The sequence below is a fragment of the Nomascus leucogenys genome, chromosome 5, assembly GCF_006542625.1.
Source record: "Nomascus leucogenys isolate Asia chromosome 5, Asia_NLE_v1, whole genome shotgun sequence".
Taxonomy (NCBI): Eukaryota; Metazoa; Chordata; class Mammalia; order Primates; family Hylobatidae; genus Nomascus; species Nomascus leucogenys.
In genome coordinates, this window is record NC_044385.1 from 95,659,535 (window position 1) to 95,680,388 (window position 20,854).

Consider the following 20,854-nt stretch of genomic DNA (forward strand, 5'->3'; position numbering starts at 1 on the left):
TTATTAATATGTGAAAGTACTTATTCATCTATTCCTTCTTTCAGATTCATTATTATGTGCCTAAAATGAGACAGGTGCTATACTAAGCATTAAGAATATGGCTGTGAACTGGACACCTGTGTATTGTCTTATATAGTCTAGCTCTATGCATAACTGATTTTTATCTGATCAGAAAATATAAATACTTTACAACATTAGTTCATGATAGGCAAATTATTATAATAAAGGGAGACTTTGTATGTAAAAAAACAGATTTTTTTCTCATTAAAAAAAGCAAATTATTGATTTTATTTGTGGAAGACTGTGTTTTTTAAGTTGAAAGGACCCTGGAGGACCCTGACATTTCTTCCTTCTGACATATCATAAGAAGTCCTTTTAGAATCACTCTAATATTGGAAGAATATTTCTTATCCAGAAGGGAATACTACATCTCAAATGATTGAAATCATTAAATATTTAGCCACTACTTATGAGGTTAAATGTGTGTTTACGGGATATTTTTAAATGTTAGTATTCCTTCTTGAAACTTTGTTAGTTAAATTGTTGTCCCAACATCAGCTTGAGACCTATGACAGCTCTTAAAAAATTTAACCTACTCTACCTAAGATATTTTTAATAGATCGTGCTTGTGTGTGTGTGTGTTGCAGTTTTATATAGCTATGTGCTATATCTTAATGTTTTAGAAATTGAAGCTCAGTAGAACAAATAAAATAAAATAAAAATATGCAAATAAGGACAATAATTTTACCAATGACTCCAATTTGTAACACAAGTACACACTGCCTGTAAAGAATAGTGAACAAGTTCTAGGGATCTAATGTACGTAACGGGTAGAGATTGAGGTATTAATTAATTTGATTTTGATAACCATAAAAAAAGAGTTATCCATCTAATTCAGGGACAAAGAATGCTAAGAAATACAAAAACAAAAACAGAGGAAGAAGAGAAATTTCCTTTGTACCCAGCCTGCCACACTTTTACTTAGTCCTTTTGAATATTAAACATCACTAGTCATTGTCCCTTAAATGCTCATTATACTCACGCTGACCTTTTCATTTTGTATGTATTTACAAAGACATGCTGAAAGTCAAATTTTGATAATTTTCAATTCGTCAATTGTATGTAACTTGTTATTAAGACCATGTAGGCATGTGAGACACTGAAAAAGAGTAACACAAAATGATAAATAAAATAAAGAAAACATTAAAAATCATTTAGTACTAATGTATCATATAATAGTCTTGAGAAAAATGTAAGTGAAGTAAACTTTATTTTTATGACTTATAAAACAAGAATATTTAAAGTTATACTCCAAATATTCTTCTAAGGCAAACTGTAATTTATGGTTTATTAGCAGGGTTATTGGTTAAGATTGAAAGCATGTAGCTAGCTAGAAACCATGAAACATGTCAGGCATTTTAAAACCATGATCACAAACCATATTGATATAGTTCGTTCTTTCTATCAGGTATTTTTTCCAGTGGCTCTGAAGGACAAGTGAAGGATGTATAGCACGTTTTTAGTACTACCAGATTCTGAAAGGGCAGCTACTCTTACACTGACTCTGGAAGGCTTTATGCTGCAGGTATGAGTCTTCTACCCTTCAAAGCTACTTATGAACAAGGTAGCCTCTAATTAGTCCTAGTGCCACTGCCTCTGCCTCCAACCTAAAACTAAATGAAATGTTCATACTGGTAGCACCGGACAGAAAACAGAAAAAGGGAAAAAAAAATACTTGAGAAAAAAAATCACAAAGTTCTTTGGTCTTATTTCTCTTTCAGGTTCATAATATCCATTTGTCTGAAGTAATTCATATTTTGTGTCTGGGTATCAGCAACCCGACATAATATTACGGGCAATATGTAATCATGGTATATTCATTAGCATATTGAATAGGGCATGAAATCTGTAGTGAGATAGTACTGGGTTTATTATCCCATTCTAGCATGTCTATCTATTGATCCTGAGTAAATTATTTAACAACCCTGAATCACAGTTTTATTGTTTTTAAAATGGATATAACACTTGCCTTGCAGGGATTTTGAAAGTAGTAAATTTAATAAATATTTTTAACACCTAGAATTAGAGTGGCAATAGGACAATATTTTAAACTTTACGTGTGCCATCACCAGCACCATTGGTGGTAAGACTCGCCATCAGTAAAGTTGCTGCTTATGTGCCAAACACAATGGCAGAAGGTAACGTTACTTCACTCTCTTTTTTCTTTTTCACTCTCCTAATATGTGGATGTGAGTATATATCACATCTTACATTACATCATATAATTTTTCTTTGTAAAATTTACCTATATGTATACACACACATATACACACATACCTATATAGGCATATATAATTGTCATTTATAATGATAATTTATCATTATAAACAAATTATGTGCATGAGTGTATACACCTCTAGGGTATACTAATCTCTATTCTTTGTTTCTCTTCTTGCCTTCCTTTTATGTCAGTCTGATGACTCATCTTAAAATTAAACCTTTGTCTTTACTTGTTCAAAATGTTCAATGGCATATTATTATATTCCAGATAAATCCCCAATTTTTACAAAGTCTCCATAACCCTGCACAATTGGTTCTGCCTAAATCTTCAGCCTCATAAACTACCTCTCTTCTTGTCCCTCTCCACCATCCCATCTACCTTGAATTTCATTAAGCAGAACAATTGCCTTCCCACTTCAGATCATTGGCACATCCATTTTCTTCTGTTATGAACATTCTTTAACCAAATCTACACCTGACTAATTCTACCTCATTTTTTACAATTCATATAAACATCATTTATTTAAAGAGTCTTTTTCTGGTTTATGGGAGGGTTACCATTGCATCTTATAATTTTTCTTTGTAAAATTTACCGTGTGAGTGTGTGTATGTGTATATATATACGCATTATCATTATAAAGTATCATTAACATTATGAAGTCTCATAAAGTATACACATACACATATATAGGCATAAATAGTTATACTTTATAATGATAATTTGTTTTCATTCAATATATTAACCTTGACTCTAAGGGCAATATCATTTCTGTTTTGTTCACCATTGCATTCCCTGTGCCACCTACTGGTAGCACCCAGTGAACTTGGTACATAGCAGTCAATATTCACTATACCTTCATTTATTCATTCAGTAATTAATAGTATATACAGAGATTTATCTAGGCACTTATGTTACAAAAGTTTTTTTATGTTATCAAGAAGCTACTATATTAATCGAGCAGATAGACAACAAAAACAACAATAACAAAAACAAATATATATTATAAAGCCAGGAACTAAATAAGGACTCTAAAAAATAAAAAGGAGTGTAAGGGAATAGAGAGCTTTGAAGGTACTGGCACATCATAAGGAGTTTTCAGAGAATGGGTCTCTATGGAAGTAACATTTGACAAAGATCTGAATGAGGTAGAGAAGAAACAGATATAAATATTTGGCAGAAGAGTATTTCCATCAGCGGGAAGAAAGAACAAGCACAAAACTCCACAATGAAGTTATGCTTAGTGTTGTCAAAAAACAGTAAGAAGGTCAGTGTGGCTAGAACTGTATGAACAGGGAAAATAATAGCAGAAAATGTGATTTAAAAAATGTCAAAGGCACACACTTATAGTCTTGTTGAATAAGTAAATTAAAGAAAGTTCTACAAAAGTACCCAAGGGAAACAGGGAATTGATGAATGTATTACAAGATGCTAGACACTTTGATGGAACAAAAAAATTCAATGGAGAATTCTTCTTCTCTTGTCATAAAGAAATCTGCAATATATTTGTAAAGACTAGTCACAACGAAATAAAAATAATTAATTGTATAAGAAAGTTTATGATATCACACGATCCTAAAGAAAGGAATACTAAGATTTCAATTGTGAAAGGTAATGCCATGAAAAGTTTAAAGATATATCTTGGGCATGAAAGAACTTGAACTAGAAACAGGGAGAGATGATTCAAAATTTGATAATGGATTCCAACAAGAGAAATATCTGAGTTAAGTAAGAGTGAAGGAACCATACAACACATATTTAGCAGGAATGACAGCAATTGCATCTAACATTGAGGAAAAATGCCTGGGTAGCAGCTTCGAAGCTAGGTGTGGAGGACTATGTATATCAGAATATGGAGGCCCGGTGTGATGGCTCATGCCTGTAATCCCAGCACTTTGGGAAGCCAAGGCAGGTGGATCACCTAAGGTCAGGAGTTTGAGATCAGTCTGACCAACAAGGTGAAACCCCGTCTCCACTAAAAATACAAAAATTAGCCAGGTGTGGTGGCAGGTGCCTGTAGTCCCAGTTACTTGGGAGGCTGGGTCAGGAGAATTGCCTGAACCTGGGAGGCAGAGGTTGCAGTGAGCAGAGATTATGCCACTGCACTCCAGCCTAGGCGACAGACAGAGCGAGACTCCGTCTCAAAAAAAAAAAAAAAAAAAGATTGAACATGCTATGATGCTATGTTGAAGCATGTTTTGAATTTTTTTTGAATTAAGAAAATAAAACACTGAGTGTTCTAAGTTTAAAAGATATGAATAGTGAATTGAAGGTTTAAATATCCATTGAAAAAACTATGAAGGTCAGGGAAGTTTCTACTAAAGATTTCAACCTTCATTTCAACATGAATTTTCTCAAAAGCACTCTGCAAAGACACTGCATTCCTCAAGGACCTCCAGAGGCCTCCCAACAATGGTGTCAGCCTACAACAGTGGGGTAAATAGCTTTGATCACTCGCTTGTAAGTTATTTTACTTTTCCATTTACCTACATATCTTCCTGCAACTGCCTGTGGAGAATAATGGCTGCTGCTTCTCTTCCAGCTTGCATATCTTACATGAATGCCTCTTATTGGCAAAATCTAACCAAGAACCATCTAGAGAAAGGATTACTGGATAAAAATCTTCCACGTGTGTCCTCCAAAAGGCAGAGCTGACTTTGGAGGGAAGTAGCAATGATGAGCAGTGGGAATTGACAACTCAGTAGGGAAGGAAAGATTGGGAGATGGAAGTCGACTCTGGACTTTCTGTCCATCTTTACCCAAAGCAGATCAATTCTAAAACTATATTTTGATATAATATTTAATTTGAACAGATAATTGCATTAGTAAAATAAATTTAAAAACATAATGAGAAACACTTAAAGACCACTGCTTTAAACACAAGTCCTTTCTATCAAATATATGACAGCTATTGTCATGCCTTAATTTTATTCTGGCATAGGCAGCCATTTTTTCAACTTTTCTTCATATTACATAATCACATAAAATTTACTATTCTTGTGACTCTAATCTGTCTCCGTTTGCCACTCTCTATTGCTTTTAAAATGTTATATCCAGAATTAAGCACAGATTTCATAATGTAATCTAAGAGAGTACAATGAGACTATTTCCTTCAGTGCTGCTATTTTGGTGCTGTCTCTATATTCATGCAGACACAGTTTACATTAATGTTTCAGAATTAATTTTACACTTCTACCTGATATTGAGCTTGCAATCAAAATTCTCCAGTATTTTGCATGATTCATTGCCAAGCTGAGTCACCTTCCCAAAAGATTTTGGAATTATTTGCACAAATTCAGTAGCTGAAGCCAAATACGTAAGTGAAATTTCCAAAGGAAAGATGACAAATAATAAATAAGAGAAATATAGGTAGCAAATTAAGGTCTGGGTAGACCAGACCTTTGGTCTTTGAAGATCAAGTTTACATCTAAAGAGTTTGGGCAAGAAATTTAAAAATTTTGAAAGTGTTACTTACGTATTAAGCAATCAGACAAATAATTACAGTCAAGAGAGAAGTTAATTCTATCCCACATGTAGTAGAAAAAATGGAATGATTTGCTGTTAAAGCAGTTAAGGAGGGGAAAAAAACCACAATATGTTTGCTTTCAAAGCACAGATTGGGTAGATTAGATGAGAACATATGCCTGATTGGACAAGGATCAGAGGCAAATATGTGATGAGAAATCACATTATCAGATGCAAAACACTCATTTTAAACTGCTGGAACTGAAGGGACAATATAGATGTGGGAAGACAACTGGTAAGTAATTTTTCCCTAAAATAGTTACCATAAACATCTATAGAATACCAGAGTGTCACATTTTCAAAATAATTTGAAATCATTTAAATTTCAGCAGATATTATATATCACAGTCTAAGAAACAAATTAATATAGAGTCATTTAGAATGTTGAGTACCTTAGAAATCTTCTGTATTTCTGTTTTAAATATATTTTCCTATGAAGCCTACCTTTTAAAGTCTCTGAAGAAAAAAATTTGTTACTATTGTGTGATAAATTGCAGAACAGTCCAAGCAGCTGCAAGGAAAATATTTTCATTATTAAATTAATAATTTGCAACTAGACCAGAAGGGACCATTATCCCTCTGGATATGGAGGCATATTGTTCTTTGGCTTAGTTAAGCCAGGAGCTCCTAAAGATAATGAAATGTGCCTAATTAAATGGTGGCAGTTGGACTTTGATATTTTGGTTGATGAATTATTTGTTTACTTTGATTTGCTATGGTTCATATAATTTCAAAGGTAGCATCGTGTATGTCATGGAAAATTTCTAAAGAAGGATTTGACAATAGAATTACAAATTGTGTACCTTCTTCCTTTTGTTTCTATATTTTCATTTAATTTAGTAATCTGCTTAAAGGATTAAAAAGGAAAAAGAAAATAATTTTGAAACTCTGTTTCAAAATGGCAATCGGAATACTTTTAAGTGGTTGACTCATTAGCAATTAGAAAAAGTGTTCAATTTGAAATAAATAGCAAACATAAAGCTTAACGATATTTATCTCATTTTAATTCTTTCTTTGAGTTGGAGAGAAAAATTTCCATAAGACTTTATTAGTTGTTTCAATAATAACAATGAAGACATTAATAGTATGAATAATAATATCACAGTAAAAATGGGTAGCATTGATATAGGGCCTCTATGCCAGGCACTCACTCTATTAAATGCTTTTAGAATGATTATTTCTAGGATAGGTAATATGATGGGTATGAGACTTGTAACTGTTTATTCTATCCTAGAATGGAATTAATATTTTTAAAATCCCATGCTATAAAGTACACAAATTTAAACTGTACAATTGAAATGGCTTTTAGATTCTCTACAAAGCTGTTAAATATACACACCTATATATATATATGCACACACACACACACACACACACATACAGGGAATAAAAGGGAAAAATATAAAATAGGCTTCAATTTTTTCCATAAAATCATACTGGCATAGCCACACCAAATATAATATGCTGTGATGGAGAGGTTTAAAAAATGCAGAAAAATGTATAAAAGGGCAGCTATGGAAGTGAATGTACAAAGGTAGATATGCCTGGGGCAATTTTGAAAATCAGTTTAAATAACTTTATTAATATCTATCAATATGTATATCTGTATTGCCTGTTAAGTGTGCATAAAGCCATAAAGAAGCTCCTGAATGCAACACGTGGAGGTTCCTGGAGGGTGGCGTGCCCAGGGAGGGCCTGGAACCTATGCACCCCTCTCCTCATACCTTGCCCTACACATCTCTTCATCTGTATCCTTTGCAATATCTTTTATAATAAACCAATAAATGTAAAATGAAATAAAAAAATAAATCCACAAAAGAACAATAAATCCAGTATATAATGTGTTTTTTAAAATTAGAAAATACATTATGGTACACTATAGTTCATAACAAAAAAATGTGCCAAGCATAGAAAACTCATTTTAAACTTAAAAAACTTGCTAATGCCATGACAGTAATTATTTTTACCTCTGACAACACAGAGTGTGTCTCCATTATTAAAACATTGTTCCCTTACCATTGTGTAGCTGTGGGCCACCTTCATTAATTCAATGCATCCTTGAGCATCTGCGAAGGCTCGAATTCCTAAACAGTTAGATGGATGCAAAAGCTTCATGAGGAAGTGGCAGCACACTTCCACCACCTGTGGAAGCTGAAGAAGGCACGCTGCAGCAAGAAGGTTCTCAATGGTGTCCTCTTTTAATTCCAAGCAGCCTAAACATAAGCAAAGATAATTATGAAACTCTTTTAAAAACATGAAATAATATGTATCATAATATTACTCAAAACATTAGGCCAATCTGCTAGAACAGATCTAAACTGAGATTGATAATCAAGACAAATATAACTCGGTAAAGGTCACCAATTGTTCTAAGAATTTTGCATTTCGTATTTCATTTAATATTCAAAATCACTCAGTAGATACAAACGCAGTTTCAATCAATATATCTGTATACACGTCAGCAGAAATGATAGTTCTTCCTTTGATTGTGAAATAAGGAAAATAGAAAAATAAGGTTCAGAATATATGCCTACAAAATTAGGAGAGCAGAGATTCTCTAAGTATCTGACAAGGTATATATATTTATATGAATATAAAATATCTATTTGTGGATATTTAACAAATGTATATACATTTATAAATGCATGTGTTGCAGGTTGGTAGTATTGTACTTAACCCACTGTACTCATGTTTAAAATTGTATAATTTTGACATAAAGATTGAGATTTTAATAATATTTGCATTTTGTCTTGATTATTAATTTCTTCAAATCCTACTCTGTCTTTATGTAATTTCATTTTAATAATAATTAGCCCAAAATATATATTTATGCTCTGAGTTCCAAATTAACCCAATCAGATGAAGCCAAAGCAAAAAAAAATTTTAAAAAATGAACAAAGCCTCCAAGAAATTTGGACTTACGTTAAATGGCTAAACCTAAGAATAACTGGTCTTTGTTGAGAGAAAGTCAACAAAGAAACAATGAACCTAAACTATACCCTAAAACAAATGGATTTAACAAATATTTACAGACCATTCTGCCCCTAAACTGCAGATTATATGTTCTTTTCATCAACACAGGGAACATTCTTCGAGATAGACCAGGAAGAAGTCTCAATCAATTTAAGAAAATCAAAATTGTACCAAGTATCCTCTCAGACCACAGTGGAATAAAACTCAAAATTAATTCCAAAAGGAAACCTCAAAACTATACAAATGCATGGAAATTAATACTCTGCTCTTGAATGATCTTAGGGTCAACAATGAAATCAAGGTGGAAATTAAAACATTCTTTGATCTGAATGATACTACTGACACAACTTATCAAAACCTGTGGTATACAGCAAAAGTGATGCTAAGAGGAAAGTTTATAGCAATAAATGCCTATATCAAAAGGTCCGAAAGAGCACAAATAGAGAATCTAGGGTCACACCTCAAGGAACTAGAGAAACAAGAACAAACCAATCCGAAACCCAGCAGAAGAAAATAAATAACAAAGATCAGAGCAGAACTAAATGAAATTAAAACAAATAAACAAAAGCAATCCAAAAGATAAATGAACCAATAACCTGGTTCTTTGAAAAGATAAACAAAATTGTTAGATCATTAGTGAGATTAACCAAGAAAAGTAGAGAGAAGATTCAAATAAACTCAATTAGAAATGAAATAGGAGACATTACAACCGATACTACAAAAACACAAAGGATCATTCAAGGCTGCTATGAACACCTTATGTGCACAAACTAGAAAATCTAGAGATGAATAAATCCCTGGAAATATATAATCCTCCTAGATTAAATCAGAAAGAAATAAAAACTCTGAACAGATCACCTAGATTGAAAGAGTAATTAAAAAAACTCCCCCAAAATTCCAGGACCAGAGGGAGTCAAAGCTCAATTCTATCAGACATTCAAAGAAGAGTTGGTGCCCATCTTACTGAAACTATTCTAAAAGGAAAATCTTAAGAATTTTAAACCTGAGAAAATAATATCCTATTTTATTCATTTTTCTGAATCTTCTAGATTTAAGTTTGAATTGTTTCATTTATATTTTCATTTATATACATATTTTTTGCCTGAGTAAAGCACACATTGCAGCTTTTAATAATCAATGGCAGCCTTTAGTGCCTACAAATAAGGAATATCTTAGTTTATTTGTGAACTTGGAAGGAAGGTTTCACTAAATTTGAAATTTGAATATAAGACTTTGGGAAAAATGTAATTTTATCTAACTCTAATTATGCTGTTCTTTAATTGAAATTTAAAAGTATATTATTGCCAGTTTGTGTATATTTTTTAACTTTGTGGTGTTACTACCATTTTTTCTTAGATTTCTCCTTTTCATCATGGTTTTATGACATAATAAAAAAGTTATCTACTTTCAAAACTTTTGGACGGAATATTTATTAAGAAAGTCCTTTATGCATAATAACTATTTTTTCATATCAAATTTTGGTTTCTGAAATTTTTTAAACCTATAATAATTTGCAAAACCTACCCATATACCCTTCATCTGGCTTCACCCAGTGTTAACATTTTGCCGTATGTATGTGTATGTGTGTATTTATGTTGTAGCTGCAAAATTACTTGAGAGCTACTTTCAGCCATCACGTCACCCCTAAATGCTTCAGCATGTATCATCTAAGAACAAAGGTATTCTCCAATGGAGTGGCAATATAATTATCATACATGAAATTGATATATTTGCTATGACATACACTTTCCCAAATGTTCAAATAGTTTGCTGTGTAGCTTTCTTTGATTTTTTAATTCAAGATCTCATCAAGGATTATATGTTACATTTACTTGTGGTGTTCCTTTAGATTCCTTTTATCTAGAACTGTTCTCCTGCCATTTTTCATCTATAAATTTATGTTGGTGAAGAATCCATACTAGTTGTTTTGCAGAATTCTTCCTTTTGGACTTATATTATTTCCCCTTTATTAGATTATGGTGAATTTTTTTTTTGCAAGGACACCATATAGGTGATCTTGTACCCTGCTCCATCATGATCAAAAGGCTCATGATGTCAGTGTGTCCCATTTTTGGTGGCTTTAAGTGTCATACAATGTTTTAGGCAGTATCTGACAGATTTCTTCATTTAATTTTTTTATAATTAAAGAAGAATTTGTTGGATGATAGATAGCTTTGCTTTCAAATATGACAACATGGTTAATAGATAAAAAAGATTATTTTATTTTATTTATGACTTTCACTGAAAGCAAGACAGTAAAGAAATCTAAAGCATGCCTCCAAGCATAAAAGTGAGTTGATGAAGGAAAAAGAAGAGCAGATACACTGCAGAAAACAGGTTGGAAAATACAGTGATTAGAGTAATATGAAAATATGTTTATTAGATATTAAAATATAGATTTGAATGAATTCAAGACTGATTACATCAGTACTATTGATATATATTTTAAGGTTTGTGAAATACCATAGCAAGCATGAGAAATAAGTATTCTATAGGTTACAGAAACCTATATTTGTATATCAATTTTTGTTTCTTTTTGAAACGTATACCTGCTGTGATAAAAATAAAGTTAAAATAGAGAAAATAATACGAACACATTAAAATCTGTTATTAATTTTAAACTGATTATGATACTTTTTTATTCATACATATCTTCAACATATTGTTTTGACTTAAAACTTCAGAGGAATTTTACCTAAATTGTTCAGTAAAGTTGTCAAGAAGACGGTTGCATGCTTCTTAGCATAGATCTTGAGAGAAGATCAGATGGAAAACCTACATGCTGATGGCATGGTTTCTATTGACTTCATTTTACTGTGATTTTAGAATATTGGGAGGGTGACATCCTGTAATCTAATTAACTATTTCTCTCAATATAATTTATGCAGAAAAGAATAAGCACAGCAGACCTGAACTACTACCATCCTCTGAAAGGCCTGCTTTCAAGGTTTGTTCCAGCTGGTATCTGAGAACTTAGATTTCAAGAGGATTCTCATCATTAACTGATAAAATTGACTCACTGTGCCTAAACTCTACAAACAATATGGTATATGAGGAACACTTTTTTCCCTTCTGGGAGTCTGAAATTTTGGTCTGTGTTAGATAGAGGCCTACGCGATCAACATCTAATAAAACTCCAGGCACTGAATCTCTAGTGAGCTTCCTTGGTTAACATTTCACACACTTTGTCACAACTCAAGGAAAGTAAAATTAAGTATGTTCAGTGAGACTTCACTGGAAGGGAACCCTTGGAAATCTGTACCTGGTTTCATTTGGGCTTCACCCCGTGGGTAGTTTACCTTTTCTGATTGTGTTATGTATTATTTTGCCGTAACAATTCATAGCCATTTGTAAAACTACATGCTGAGTCTTGTGAAGTATCCCAGTTCATCATCGAATGGGGCGTTAGTATTGGGGATCACTCAACATAGCATTCTAATCAGAAGTCCTGAGATGGTAGGGGAACGTAGAGATATGCTGTGCTCAGAAGCTCAAAGATCAATATTGCTAAGATTTCATTTCACACCAAATTAATCTATAGATGTACTACAATAACATTTAGAATCCCAGTAGACTTTCTGTGAAAATTGCAAAACTGATTATAAAATGCATATGGACATACAACGGACCTACAAGAATCCAAACAATTTTGAAAAATAACAAAGTGAGAATAAGAGCACTACCTGATTTTAAGACTGATTACAAAGTTTACGCAAAGGCACAAAAGTAAGTCATTTGAGAAAAGATTGTCTTTGAATGAGTCAGATATGTGTACAAAAACTTGTATTTGATGCATACCCCAAATGATATACAAAATTTACTCAAAATGGATCACAAATCTAAATTCAAACATTAAACTATAAAACTTTTTTTTTTGAGATGGAGTCTCACTCTGTCGCCCAGGCTGGAGTGCAGTGGCGCCATCTCCGATCACTGCAACCTCCACCTCCTGGGTTCAAGTGATTCTCCTGCCTCAGCCTCCCAGGTAGCTGGGATTACAGGCACCTGCCACCACGCCCAGCTACGTTTTTGTATGTTTAGAACAGATGGGGGTTTCACCATGTTGGCCAGGCTGGTCTCAAACTCCTGACCTCATGAACCACCTGTCTCAGCCTCCCAAAGTGCTGGGATTACATGAGTGAGCCACTGCGCCCGGCAGCTATAAAACTTCTATAAGCAAACTTTGTTAATTAAAATTTGATAAAATATCAAAAACATAATTTCTCGAAGAACAAATTGAGAAACTAGACTTCATATAATTCCCTGCAAGACTGAGCTAAGATCATGCCACTGCACTCCAGCCTGACTGACAGAATGAGACCCTGCCTCCAGTTAAAAGAAAGAAAGAAAAAAAAAGCCACTGTAAGAAATATTATAAAAGGAATAAAAAGATGAACCATAAACCAGGAAAAAAGTTTGTAAATCACATCTGATAAAATATTATATACAGAATATATAAAGAATTTTCAAACTAAATTTTTTAAAAACTGGGCAAATGATTTATACAGACATCCCACAAAAGAAAATATATGAACGAAAAATGCTCAATATTATCAGTGCTTCAGAAAATGCCCATTACAAACACAATGACATGCCACAACACCTATATTAGAACTACTTGTGGAAATGTGAAATGGTACAACTACTTTAGAAAACAATTTTGCAGTTTTATCTCTCCTATGACTCAGCCATTCTGCTCCCAGATATTTGCTCAAGAGTAAAGGAAGAATATGCTGATACAAAGTCTGTACATGAATGTTTGCAGAAAATTTATTTTGCAATGGCCAAGAACTATAAAGAACTAAAATGTTACTTGACAGGTAATTGGATAAACAAAATTAGAGTATGCTTATTCAATGGAATACTTCATAATAATAAAAATAAAATAATTATTGATTATGAAATATCTTGGTTCCTTATGTTGAGTGCAAAATAATTAGGCTGAGTGAAAGAAACCAGACAGAAAATAAACACAAACTCTATGATTAACTTCAAAATGCTTGAAAATCCCAAAAAACCTGGTATGTAAGGAGTCAGATCACTGATGCTTATGTACTAGGTGGGGATAAGGAACGACGACAAGATAGATTGCAAAAGGACATGAGAAAACATTTGACGATTATAGATATATTCATTACTTTGTGGTGAGTATATACATATGCCAAACTGATCAAATTGTACACTTCGTATATGTGCAGTTTATTATATCTCGATTATTCATCAATAAAGCTTTAAAAAAGAATACTCAACTGTATTTTCAAAATATGTTTAATAAATGATTTGAGTTGACAAGTAGATAGAAACATTTTCTGAGTGCTTAAATGCAAAGAAAAATCAAACAAATATACGATATTATAATTTACATTGAGGATTGTGTGATTTTTTTTCTTCTTTGTTCTTTTTTTTCTTTTTGAGACAAGGTCTCATTCTGTCATCCGGGCTGAAGGGCAGTGGCATGATCCTAGCTCACTGCATCCTTGAACTCCTGGGCTCAAGTTATCCTCTTGCCTCAGCCTCCCAAGTAGGTGAGATTACAGGCATGCACCACTAGTTTCGGCTATTTATTTTTATTTTTGTAGCAATTAGGTGTTGCTATGTTGCCCAGGCTAGTCTAGAACTCCTGGCCTCAAGCCATCCTCTTGCTCTGGCCTCTCAAGTTGTTGTGATTTACAGGCATGAGCTACCATGCCTGGCCAATAATTCTTCTGAATGTTTGCAATATATAAAACGTGATTATAGTCATGACAAGTCACATATGCTATTATTAGGTTGGTACAAAAGTAATTGTGAGTTTTGTCATTACTTTCAACGGGAAAATTGCAATTACTTTTGCACCAACATATCATATGAAAAACATATTCTTAATATAATCTTAAAAACTTGAGCCTGCCATACAAAATTGTGTGTTTGTGTGTGTGTGTGTGTGAAGATCTTCCTACTCCGTCACTGTGGCTAATTCTTGTGTGTTTCCATCACCCCTTGTGAACATTCTGAACTCTGTTGATGTCTCTATTATACTCTCTTCCTTTAAGCTCTTTCAGTGTTTCATTTGTTTTCTTCTGGGACTCTGAGTGATAAAGTGAATATTGGATATGGACAGTGAGGAATAAAATCTCAGAGGATTCCACATAGTTTGGCTTGGGTGTTCAGGCAAATGGTGTATAATTGACCATTTATATTGGAAAAGTATATTACTATATTTCTTTATATGCGTGTGTATTTTTACCTTCCCAGATAAACACTTGAAAAAAGATTCAGAGGCAGTATGTCAACGTAATAACTTACAGGGTTTTTAAGACATTTTCTTGAAACATATTTATTCAGTCTAAATTCAAACCCCTGATAATAATACACTTCATAATAATTCAGACAGATTTTTTCAGAGCATCTCTCATTTCCCCAAAAAAGAAAAAAAAAAAGAATTTTCACAAGATATATGTAGAATAATATTTTTATTTATTGTTAGCTTTAGAGGTTAAGTATTATAACCATTGTTTTTTTCAAAGAGTTTTAATATTTTATTTTCTAAAACTTGGACTATATCCAATGAAAGAATCTATTTGTTAAAGTCAGAAGGCACAAATGGCATATTAGCCAGTGTCAAGCTTCAATGCACACAAATTAAGCTACCTCATGCATGCTGTATTTCTTTATATCTATAACCTAGCCATTGCTCGGCCAGACCTAGATGTAAAAAGGCAAAAAGTAGCCAAGTATTTGACTTAAAAGTTAACTTTTAAAAAAGCATGAAAACTGCTAATGGAAAGAAAAGTAATTCTACATTTTCATTCACAGTTGATTTCAAGGCATAACTGTTCTCAAATAAGCTTACAAAAAGGGAAAACCTACATGTTTTTAGTTAGATGCCATAGAAAACTGGCTTAAAAATACATGATAGCCATATTAAACTTGATATATGTAAGAAGTCGTTGTTTCTAATAAAAGCCAACTTTTAGAGATTGTTTTCAAATAAAAATGAAATGTTTATAATCTCTATTAGCAAGTCCAGAGGAACTTGGTCTCCAGAGTTAATTAATTGAGAGGGTCAACACATCATCAGGAAACAGCCATCTCCTCAAGTGACTTCCTCAATTTCTCTCATAGTTGCCATAGTTTCAGATTTCAGATTCAGACAGGAAAGCACGTAGCAGAAGAGGAACTATTTCTTTATGTATCTATCTCTTACATCAGTGAAGAAACTTTTACCAAAGAATCCCCAGAAATTTTTCTCCATGCTGCCTTGGCAAAAATTGTGTCACATAATCATGCCTAACTCAATCATCATGAAAGGGGTGAAATACAAATAATTGGTTTTGATCCTATAAACTGCTTATAAAATTGGAGTCACCCTCTGATTCAACTGGGGGACTAAATGGGGAATACTTTTTAAATAGAGTTCCCATAAGGTGTGCTACATTTATCTACAATTACACCTTAAGTAAATGCTAAGGCCACTAAATCTTCCAAGTATGTATGAGTAGACTTAAACTCTGTTTTTCTATAAGATACTTGAATTTATACTGCATTGACATAAAATATGTAAAATAGAATGGGAAGGAAAAAGTGAAGTTTATAGAAGAATATGTATCAATGTGGTTCTATTTCTTATTAGACACATCGTCCCCTATTAACAAATGCACAGAGTATCCATATTTCATCTACAAAATCTATTATATTGAAAATGTATATTTCCAAAGGTATTGTTTTAGAAATGTGCATTCTACCAGAAAAGTGCAAAAACTGCCTATAAAATTCACAAAGTAAATTAAATTTTATCTGCCATCATTCTGTTACATTGAAGAAGAAACAGTATCAATGTCACTCTAGAAATTCAAACCTTAAAATTGACATTTTTAGTAACTCATAGGTATTTTAAAAATATAGTTTTATATGAAAATACTTCTAGATTTACAGAAAATTGCAAAGCCAGTACAGCGATTTTCCATATAACATATAACTGTTTCCCCCATTATTAAATCTTACATTTGTATGATATATGTGTTATATTAATGAATATTGTTACATTATTATTAACTAAAATGTGTACTTCCTTCACATCCCTTAGATTTCTTTTCTTTGCTTACCTAATGTCCTTTTACTGTTCCAGGATCCCATTCAGAATAGTACATCTCATTTACTCATTCTGTCTCTTTAGGCAACTCTTGGCTGTGGAAGTTTTCGGACTTTCCTTTTTTTAATGACTTTGACAGTTTTGAGGCGTACTAATTTAATATTTCATAAAATGTTCTTCAATTGATATTTTGCTGGTTATTATTAGACTAGGGTTATGAATAAAGTTTCTGTCTCATCACATGCTATTTAAGAAACATTATCAACATGACTTATCACTGGTGATAGTCATCTTCATCACTTGCAGAGGTAGTGTATGTCAGGTTTCTCCACTGTAATGTTATTCTTTAGTACCTTTACATACTGTACTCTCTGGAAGAAAGTCCCTATGCACAGCCTACACTTACGGAGGGGGAAGTTGTACTCTATCTCCATGACGGTGGAATAGCTGGCATAAATACTTTTGAATTCTTCTACGTGGGAAATTTGTCTATTCTCCATCATTTATTGGTGTATTCAATTATTTATATCAGTCATTTCACAGGATTTTTTTGAATAAATGTTTCAAAAAAGGAAGGAGAGTTAAAGGGATTTTAGTTTAGGCAATTTACACATATTTTTAACAGTTAACAATGAAATTTAAATTTTACTGCAATTTAGAATTTTGCTGTCAAAATTATTCCTTATTGCCAATTTGTACCACTTTATTGGCACTCTGGCCTCCTCTCTCTCGTCAGAGAGAAAATCCTAGTTGTCTTCTAAAAATAACAGCAAACTGATTTTAGAAAACAGAATACAAGTTCTACCCATGAAATTCTATAATCCTAGAGCTAATTAATCTGTAAACCATGTCATACATGCCTTCCAGCCACAAGAAAGACATGGTTATATTTTTTGAGTACTAATTACATCTCAGAGTTCAAGAGAAACTCTTAGAAAAGTCAGAAAAAGCTATGCAAAGAGCAGTTCAAAAGTAGCTGTGACAATACAAGCCATTATTCGTTCTATTTCTCTCTGTCCACCTTATTCCTATAAAAGTCCACTGCATGATAGGTAAGAACTAAACATTCCAGTAGCTCAAATTTACTTAAATTGCTTTAAAGCTACTCTAATTACATATCCATCATTTGAAGAGAACAAGGTATTGTTTTCAGAGTAAAAGCAACATTCCCTTGACTCACATCGATGCACAGGTGTTAAGCTCCCTCAACTTTAACAATAGAGTACATGTCTTATCTTCAAATTTATTATAGTTTATGACTGTCCCTAATCAACTCCATAGATTTTTTCTACTGTCACTAATTTCCATGGAGTTTAACCTAAAATAGCATGTCATGCAACACTCGAGGAAATTTTGATTGTAAGAACAGTGTAAAAAAAAATGATTAACTCATGGTCATAGAAGTTATTTAAATCTTTACTTTAGTAACATAATTTGAATATCTAAGCACCAGACTTATCACAGATATGTTCTTTTGGTCATTATTTTAATTTAGGATACCTTTATGTAGAACATATACTCTTGAATTCGGCAGAGATAATTCAATTTCCTTTAAATTAATTGTACCTTGAACCCATTTGAGTTTGATCTTCAGATTTAAATGTTCTGTTGCTTAATGCATGAAAGTATTAGAGACTTGTGCTCCTGGACAAAATAATTTGAACTTGAATCAGCCCACAGAAGCAACAGTTCTATAATTCGTTGTTACATCCACTTTTGGCTAAATACTGAAGATGTCTAAAGTAGCTCATACAGTGTTATATGTATATTTAGAATATTTTGAATACTCAAATGAAATATTTGTCTCAGATTTTAATATAACAACACCCATGTTTATGGTGAGGAAAATGTTTGCCTTTAGTTTATAATATAACTGATTATGCTTACCCCTTTGTCTTGGTGACTGAGAAGAAAAACTAATTGGTATGTCATTTCTATGAATACAAACAGAGTTTTAAGACATTTGCTTATTGTGAAAATTATACTATAGTTGTTTTGATTTGAATTTGAATGCCTTTCCAAGTATTTTTTATTTGACTTATAAAATCTCATACATCATGGATATTTAGAAATAAAACTAAGATAAAAGCTATAACTTGGTGGCTTATGTAAGTGGCTTAATTTTTTTTTTCTTCCTCTATATTCTACATCATCAGGAAACTAGAAGGGAGATAGAAAGGGGTAAGTATAAAAGAAGGCAACTTCTGCTGGCCAGATGTTAACAAGTTAGTAGGAACACGTTTCTGTAGAACCAGGTTATATTGAAGTTATCTGCAGAGCTCTTCCATCTTGAGATGTTTAAATATTTTATTCAGTAACTCTGGTGGATTTGATGTAGAAAGAAAAAAGTTGGCAGTTTTAATAGTTTATCTCACATTCTGCCCAGATTGGGAGTTCTACCATCCTACCCTCTGTGAGGCCACCATACCCACTTCCTCTTTATTCTTGAGGTTCTGTGTTGACAGAGATTTTGTATTTTTGTTTAACAGGTAATTTTTTATGAGGCTCCATCTTGGTTTCCAAAATACGCTTCATATGTTACCTCCTTACCTTGCTGCTACCATTATGGGTCATTTTTAAAGACCACCACTTTTATTTTCTGACTGCAAAAACATTCATGCCTTTCTTGAAATCTTCACATCTCACAATCCATATTTAAAATCAATATTTCTTAGCCCCAGTGAACTGTAAGTGCAATAGTTACAGAGTGCTGCCGAGGGAGCATACGGATACAGAATTTCTGGTAAGTATGAAATTCTTTCTGAAAACACTATCCAAGCACATTGAGTTATGCCATAGGTTATGTGACTGTTATTTCCCCTGTTGGATAGTGCAATTTGAAGCCATCTTAAGATGTGGAAAACTTAAGTGAAATAAATGTAAGCAAGGGGGTTTGGTTACAAGGTTCTAAATATGTTTTGTTTAACTGAATTTGGCAAATAAAATAGTAATTTGTAAAAATTATTCAAAAATGTCCTATTACATCATTTTTGAATTAGTCAAATTTGTCAGTTAACCAAAATGCTCATTAATCAGAAAGCAGAGTGCATAACCCAGGAAAACACATGAAAATAATCAATGGCATATATTTCCAAGTAGTATTTACATTTTTCAGGCATGGATCTATCGGGAATAAACTTATATTTTAGACAAATGCAAAACAGTTTTTACATTTTTTTCTTGTAAGACTGAATCCCATTACCAGTCTTTAGAATTTCTTTATTGACTTTTATCCTGCATTATCCTCTCCTCTCACCACACCTAAACATTTCTTTAGAGAAGAAAATATGGGGTGGGACAGATTCATCAGACTCATGTAAGTGCCATTTGGCTAGGACATTTTCTCTGGTTGAGTATTGTGACAGGAGTGAAATAATAGCTATAATATGCAGAGATGAAAACTCAAGTTCACAGTCCAAAGGAATCAGTGATCAAGGTATTCCTTCAGAACAACTTCAGCATGCAGTTCGCTTCCAGCTAAAATGTGTTTTCCTGGTTGGATTGCACTTAGCATCCTTCAACCGAGGGAGACAAAGTGTTTAAAATTAAAGTGCTTCGCGTTCCCATTATAAGTATCCTTTCCCAAGCATAATAGGAAAGTGGACTCTTCATTAAAAATGGCTAAGTGGTAATTTACAGAAGTCTTAAGAAGGGTGCAATGACAGGGTTGTTTTGCTTGTTTTTATTTGCTTGTTTTCCCCCCGTACTATCAGCAAATCATATCAGCTCTACCAAATTTTAAATGGAAGATATAAACAAATAGTCAAAACTGAAGTAAAATAATGTTTTCAAAGATAGGTATTATTTAAAAACATTTAGGAAATCGGTGCTTCAGTTGATTCAATTTAGTTGATTGTAAGATAAAGTTTAATATTGCGAGGCATAGCTAAGATTTGCATGGAAAGCTCTTGAAAATGTTAATAATTGAATGTTGTAATATTTTTATGATTCTTCTTCAGATTAATATAATAAAATAAAATTAGACTTAAAATTATGAAATTATGAAT

At 32.7% G+C, this 20,854-nt stretch overlaps 1 protein-coding gene across 2 annotated transcripts in view; it reads right to left on the bottom strand.

The window, feature by feature from the left end:
- Positions 1 to 20,854, bottom strand: part of KLHL1 (kelch like family member 1) — a 415,568-nt gene that overhangs the window by 224,275 nt on the left and 170,439 nt on the right. For both annotated transcript variants that reach the window (XM_003257428.3, XM_003257427.3), the window contains one exon: positions 7,820 to 8,016. In XM_003257428.3, coding sequence (XP_003257476.1) covers positions 7,820 to 8,016 — 197 coding nt within the window. The remainder of the gene's footprint in view (positions 1 to 7,819; positions 8,017 to 20,854) is intronic.